The sequence below is a fragment of the Amphibalanus amphitrite genome, unplaced genomic scaffold, assembly GCF_019059575.1.
Source record: "Amphibalanus amphitrite isolate SeventyFive unplaced genomic scaffold, NRLGWU_Aamphi_draft 000010F_arrow, whole genome shotgun sequence".
Classification (NCBI taxonomy): Eukaryota; Metazoa; Arthropoda; class Thecostraca; order Balanomorpha; family Balanidae; genus Amphibalanus; species Amphibalanus amphitrite.
This window is the reverse complement of record NW_024881506.1, coordinates 1,311,709-1,318,811: the sequence shown is the minus strand read 5'-3', so window position 1 is coordinate 1,318,811 and position 7,103 is coordinate 1,311,709. Positions and strand designations below refer to the sequence as shown.

Sequence of the window (7,103 nt, the reverse complement as noted above, 5' to 3'; positions counted from 1 at the left end):
GGCCTCCTGAAGTTTGGTAGATCCTCAGTTTAGCATGGCCATTTGAGCCTGGTAAAAGCCATTTCATGACTGGAAGGGACCCTCAAAGGCTTGGTATGGGCCTTTGTATACTACTAGGGGGTTTCTGAGGCCTGGTATGGACCCTCTCAGACATTTTAATTTCTAAAGACCTTACCAGACCTATTAATGGCCCTCTCAGCACTGTTGTGGGCCCTCTAATGACTGGTATGTAATTGTACCCTCTCAGGAATGATACGGGCCCTCCCAGTTCTTGCAAGGGCCCTCTCAGTACTGCTGCAAGTCCTCGCATGATTGGTATGGGCCCTCTCAGGTAGGTATGGTACGAGCCCTCCTAGTCATTGCAACAGTCCTCTCAGTACTGCTGGGGGCCCTTCCATGATTGATATTGACTGACATGACCCTCAGTAATATGTCAGGGCACTGGCTCTCACATATCTTGTGATGGCCCCCTCAGTACTGTTATGGGCCCTGCTGTGGGCCCTCTCAGTACTGATGTGGGCCCTATCACGGCCGGTATGGGCCCTCTCAGGCATTTTACAGGCTCTCGCACTCCTTCTAAGGGCCCTCTCAGCACCGCTGTGGGCCCTGCCATAACTGATATGGGCCCTCTCCGTCTCAGGCATAATATGTTACCTCCCGAACCTTGCCTGAGCCCTTTCATATATTGAATGGGCCCTCTCAGACGTGGCATGGTCCCTCTTTGGCCCGGGCCCTTTCTACAGCCAGGGAAGATAGGACAGGGCCACAATCACCCAAGATACAAATATAAATGATTTTGTTACACTTTTTTTGCTAAATTGGGCTTTTTTTCCCAAACATGGGCCAAAGCCGCTAAACTTTTTATCTTGGCAACGGCACCTTGAGAAGGCCCCCTTTGGCTTGATTCCCCACACCTGACCTTAAGTCATGGCACGCGGTTTCATTCATTTTGTTTAGTTTCGTTCATTTTGTTACCATTATTGCAAGCGGCGCCATAGATTTAAGCGCCATAGCACTTTTGCGCCAATTGCTTGTGTTATTTATGAATTTTATGTTGTTTTAGTGTGAATAAATGCTCTCTCTCTCTCTCTCTCTCCCTCTCTCTCTCTCTCTCTCTCTCTCTCTCTCTCTCTCTCTCTCTCTCTCTCTCTCTCTCTCTCTCTCTCTCTCTCTCGTCATTAAGTCGACTCCGACCGACTTCGAGTCGACAACTCCCGACTCCTCCGGAGCCCTACTGCCAGCTATCACGCCAAGGAGCTGCTGGCATGATGTTCCGTGGTGGTTTATGGCCTTACAAATCGACGATGCGGCTGAATCGCACTGTGAAACACCCTTATTGGCTGCAAGAACCGCAAAAGTTAGCGCATCACCACTGGAAAACGTGACAACAGTGATATGAAACTGGCAATTGGCATCCAGTGATGAAGCCCAAAACAAGACAAACAATAATCCTAAATGACTTTTTCACTTTATTTAATCGAAGCATAAGTCATTCAAGAATAATCAGAGCAGTGAGCACTGCAGTCTTCTGTCGTTTAAGCCATATTACTTCCATAGTCAGCGCGCGTGCGTTTGATTACATATAGTTAGTACTTCGAAACCACAGTCGGGTGATAGAGCCATTGCCTAATCAGCATGCTACAATTACGTGACGTCACTGGACGTACCCTGCCACGATAGGAGATAGGGATGAGTAGTCTTGTATCCCCCAAAACCGTTAAACCAATGCCCATAGCCCATAGATAGAGCCCTCGGTGCCCCATGCTTGGCGTTCATCGGACGCTCGCCGGACGCTCAGCACGGCTGATACTCGCCGGCACGGCTCGCTCAGCACGGCTGATACTCGCCGGCACGGCTCGCTCAGCACGGCTGATACTCGCCGGCACGGCTCGCTCACCACGGCTGATACTCGCCGGCACGGCTCGCTCAGCACGGCTGATACTCGCCGGCACGGCTCGCTCAGCACGGCTGATACTCGCCGGCACGGCTCGTTCAGCACGTCTGATACTCGCCGGCACGGCTCGTTCAGCACGGCTGATACTCGCCGGCACGGCTCGCTCAGCACGGCTGATACTCGCCGGCACGGCTCGCTCAGCATGTACTCGCCGGCACGGCTCGCTCAGCACGGCTGATACTCGCCGGCACGCTGAGCGGCCTCGGCCACGGCGCACGTCATGATGCCCCGTTTCGCCCAGCAGTCCACGAACTTGTCCACGTGGCTGCCGGCGCGCCGGCCGCACTCGTCCACCAGTTGCAGCGCGGCCTGTTTGAGCTCAGCGGCGCCGGGACTGGCGGACACGTCGGCTCGCAGCCGGCCCAGCTCCAGCCGGCCGCCGGAGCCGGTGTACTGGCCCAGCCGGCAGGCGAGCAGGCGCGCGGCGGCCTCGTCCAGTCGGCGGCACCGGTCGGCGGCCCCAGCCGGCCCGTCCGGCCGGGCGGCGGCACACTGCGACCAGCTGCGCTCGGCGGCCACGCCCGGCAGCTGGTCCAGCACGGCCGGCGGGCTGAGCGGACAGTCGCCGGCCAGGAAGGCGGCGCGCCGGCACCGCGCCTCCGCCGAGCGCCGCCCGGCCGGCTCGTGCAGGTCGCAGTCCAGCACCAGACTCCACTGCCAGCAGGAGAAGAGGTACACCGCCTGCTGGCCGCCGGTCAGCGAGGTGTTAACCGCCGCCAGACACATGTCCGCCAGTGGCTGCTTCTCCGCCGTCCAGCGGTCGTCAGTCGAGTGGCTCTTGATGAACGCGGCGTATGCAGCTTTGTTTACTTTGTCGCTCGTGATCAGACCAGTGCTGGTGAGACGAAAAAAAAACAGACGGATCAACTTTTAACAACCATTTGGCGGCGTCGATCGACAATTGGCAACCGCTCACCTCTCGATCCCGGATTAGCGATAATAGGTGACCGATCACCACAAACTATAGACATTTCAGCGCGTCTCAGTTAATACCATGCCATACCAGTACACCATGCCTCAGTGGCGGGAAAGCTAGGCGGAAATGCAACGGGCCGCTAAGCCAACTAAAATGGTCCGGATAAGGGCATGTATAGAAGATACTCTCACCCTCCCGCAGACCAATCAGACAGATCCTGAGTAACATCACCCCTGATGGTCGCAAGGGGTACTCCATTCCTTTGCAACGTAAAAATGACTAACTTCATTTGAAGATTATTGATGGCTCTCTACACATACCGCTCAACCATTGATGTCAATGGAAAGCCCTTAGCCCAACTAATTTTCTAGCGACTAAAAAGCAGCAATGTGCTAAAAAATGGCCGGTTTTGAAGATAAACACGATTTAAGAAACCCTCTGCAGCAGCAGGAAGGCAGCGTAAAAACGCATCAAGCTTACATTTTTTCTATGAATAAATCGTTTTTCAGTAGGTTTTTAGATAAGATATGGATTTAATTTACAACTTTATTACAATGTTTTAATTATTTCACATTTTATTTCAATATTTTTGAAAAATAGCAGCTGGTGGCAATTAGTTTGGGAGCGATTGTGGCGCACAGCGCCATTATTGTCCTGAGGCCCCTTGGGATGTCATCAAAAGTGGAGTGTCGTGGGCCTGGATAAGGGTCTGGTATCTTACGTCTTAGCGAGACATTCGTAGATGGCGGCATCGATGGGGACTCCGGGGCAGTGTGGCCGCTGGCTGCACTGGGCCACTACCAGCAGCTCCCTGCTCGGGTCGAACCTCGGCGGAAGGCACTGGCGCTGCTGGAGATCCGTCATGGCCGCCAGCGAGCTGTCGTTGTCGAACAGGCCTCCCAGCTGGAGAGGGTCTGCCGGCAGGCCAGGGTGGCGGGCGCGGTTAGTGCCTAGTGGGACCACAACGTTATCAGGCCAACAGCAGGCTGTCCGGTGCGATACCGGCAGAAACGGACGGTAGTGAACAGCGCCTTATCACATACGGCGCCATCGCCCATCTAACCATCAACTGACCTAAAAATGACAAATTACTTTATCCGGACTTTCGGGCGCTCTTTCGAATGCCACTACGTGTCACTATGTGGCCCAGGAGCCGAGTTAGAAGGAGAGTGTTCGAACACCGAACGACCCGGCGAGTTTGGCGCCGAGCGCCCGGTCCGGCGCGGGTTAATTTTTGGCTGCTACACCCAAAGTCGCAAAACGTCGCAAGAAATGATTGTTGATCTTGTAGTGCAATGGCTCCTTGACACGTAGCGAGATTTTCGAAGCGGAACTTTGGGGTACTTTTTTAAGTCTATTTGTGTGTGACATCAATTATGTGAAATTATTTTTTCGTCTTTAAATCTTTGCGGTGCAGATATATCATAACTAAGGGAGATTTCGACATTTTCATGTAGTTAGAAGTGTTTTTCAGGCTCAGAGTTATCGTTTGGTGTATAAATGCGGAATTCCTCCTCAAATTGATTGTTTTAATGGATCAAGGATACTTTGTTGAAGAGTGCGGGAGACGGGTCCGGTCAAAACGATTTCGAAGTTCGTGTTTAAGCTGAATTGTCGCCATTAAATAACAATTGTGTTGGAAAACAAAGACCACAACAATGTAGTATGATCATTTTTTTAACAAAATGGTATGGGTTTCATTGCACTTCCACAAAATTCGATTTTTTTAACCCATGTCGTGGTAGAACTGGCGATCCGCCCAGTGTGCGGCGGTCGGCCTGCCGCCTCAACGCAGCCTACCCTCCAGGCGAGTGCGTGGCGGGTGCTCTCTGCGAGCGCCTATTGGTTGTTATGTATCACGTGATGCGTGGGGAGCTCGGTCGGGGCCCCGGCGCGGTGGCGAGGTCAGTGGGGCTCAGGCTCCAGCCGCGGCTGGGTGTGCTTAGGGGGTTGGAGCACTGGAGTCGGTCTGATCAGGGTCGGCTTAGAGACTCGTCTCCAGACGGTCGAATTTACATGCGGGTTTGTGGGTAGCCGGTTTGGCCATGGCTGGCTGCCTATTGACTCACACGGTATAAATATTTAACTCTTAAAATCATTTTCAAATGAGTTAAATTCGGTCTGAAAGGGTCCGCCTCTCCAACGCCTTTAGTCTAGGTCCGGCTCCCAACGCACGAACTCAACCATTTAAATTTGTACCCGACATGTGTTGGTTTGAAGGGTGGCAATTCCTGGGATATTCGCTAGCTCTTGGCAAGTTATCGTTTGATTTTCATTCCTGAATCCTGGCGCGCTGTCGCTACTTGCTGTACTGCAGCGGTACCTATGTGATTTCTGGTTATGAGTCGCCGGCCTTCATTGCCAATGTCTGTTTGGTAACTTGCCAATAGTAACCAGCAAAGGAGGATGAATGATAGCTCTCTGTTGAATTAGCCAGAGAGGTACGAATTTGCAATATAACCACGATCAACATTGGTGCGGAGAAACTGTTATAGGGGGCGGCATCGCCTATAGAAATGGGGTTCACGAGAGCGACTATGGCAGTGGTCGGTAGGTCCGGGGTCGTGCCCCCTTTTTTCGCGTAGGGCAGGGCCATTACCCCCACCTACCAGACCCCATTGCTGACAACCAAGTTTACCGAAATTACATTCCTTCCTGTTCCATAATTTTATAATTCCATACCTTCTCAGAGGCCCCATCACCCCCCATCGAAGGGCTCCATTACCCCCAAAGGGGGCATACCCCACCATTTGCCGACCCCTGGACTATGGCCTCTTAGGCCATAGTTTTATATATGCGAAAGAGAGGCGCCCATGAAGTCCATACGAGCGCCTCAATGCACAAGAAAAAAAAAACGCCTCAATGCCTATGATGCCCATACCAAGGAGCGCCTGTGAGGACCATACGGGCGTCTGCATGTGAAAGAGAGGCACGTGCATGCGAAAGAGGGGCACCTGTGACTGGGCTTATAGGGTTGCCTCTGATTTGCATAGTATAGGAGCGCCCACATGCAAAGGGGGGGGGGGGGCATGAAGGCTGTAGTGGCGCCTCCATACGAAAGAGGGGCGCTTCTGAGGCCAATAGAAAGAGGGGCGCTTGCGAAGCCTATATGAGCGCGTCATTGGGAAAGAGGGGCGCCTCTGAGGTCTATAAGGGCGCCTCTGATGCCCATGGGGGTGTCTCCATGCGAATGAGGGGCGCCTGTATGACCTATAAGGGTGCGGCGTGCCTCTGACGGCCAGGAGGGCCTCTGAAGAAGAGGCACAAAGAAGCTTATAGGGGCGCCTCCATGCATGTTCTGGTACGAAGTTCACTACCCCAGAGCAGTCTTACCCGGTTCGGGGGAGCCCTGCGGCAGGCCGAGCCCGCCTGCGATGGCCGTGAGTGCCACCAGACAGCGGAGCCCAACCATGTCGTCTTGTGAAGAGGCGCAGCCCGTGTGCGCCCGCAGCGCGGTCGGGGCCGAATTTAGCGTCTCTGGCGCCCCCCACCGCCTCCGCCCCTGCCTCGGCTGGCCGCGGCACACCAACTGTCCCGTGCGCAATCGGCCAATCTGCCGGTGACGAACCTCATAAACTCGTCAAGGTTGGACAATGTGTATGTTACAGGCCGTTTGAAAACTCAGTCCGTTTGCACACGGCCTGACCCAGTCAGGCCGTCTAGAAACGGCCTGAAAACACCGGCCGTTTGCAAACCGCCTGAAATATCAGACCGTTTGAAAACGACTCTAGTCAGTTTTCAAACGGCCTGGCGAAGTACAACATCCTCTGAATATAACATAATGGATCCAGATTGGTCGATGATCAGGTTCAGGTTTTTGGTTTTATCCATGGATGCTAGCGCATTCTGCCGAATGACTAGTCTACGTCGAACTTACTGTGCAGGTGCTCGGCCCGGCCCTGTTCCCGACATTACTATTAAGATCGCAGGTTCCCGGTGCGCCCATTTACGGTCATCCAGCTGATGGAACCTGGTGAAGCCAAGCCACCATGGGCAGTCCATAGCGCGACGTAAGTAGTGTTGCTGGTGCACTTCTGCTTTTTGTTCGGGGATGCCGTTTCGTATCGACTGGTGTGAGGGGGAGGGAGAGGAAATACTGAGGCCCCGCTTGTAGGGGAAATGGCAGAACCCTGAACATTAACGATAGCGTGGTTTAATCGCAGAGAACTAAGGCAATTAAAGTAAAGGTTGTGTTAGTGTTGTACGAAAACATGTCCTCGTCATCATGTCCAA

The 7,103-nt window shown here is 53.5% G+C and overlaps 1 protein-coding gene across 2 annotated transcripts; it reads right to left on the bottom strand.

Annotated features, from left to right (window-relative positions):
* Nucleotides 1–1,456: 1,456 nt before the first annotated feature.
* Nucleotides 1,457–6,361, bottom strand: LOC122381217. Of its 2 annotated transcripts, XM_043365139.1 has the most exons (4): nucleotides 6,204–6,361; nucleotides 3,592–3,784; nucleotides 2,148–2,789; nucleotides 1,457–2,086 (listed from the first exon to the last, which is right to left on the bottom strand). In XM_043365139.1, exons 1-4 carry the CDS (start codon nucleotides 6,280–6,282, stop codon nucleotides 2,059–2,061), a joined length of 942 nt encoding a protein of 313 aa, XP_043221074.1. In that variant the 5' UTR covers nucleotides 6,283–6,361; the 3' UTR covers nucleotides 1,457–2,058. The 2 variants fall into 2 exon arrangements, with proteins under 2 accessions (XP_043221074.1, XP_043221084.1); XM_043365149.1 differs by lacking the exon at nucleotides 1,457–2,086 and having other exon boundaries at nucleotides 2,093–2,789.
* Between the last annotated feature and the right edge of the window lie 742 nt (nucleotides 6,362–7,103).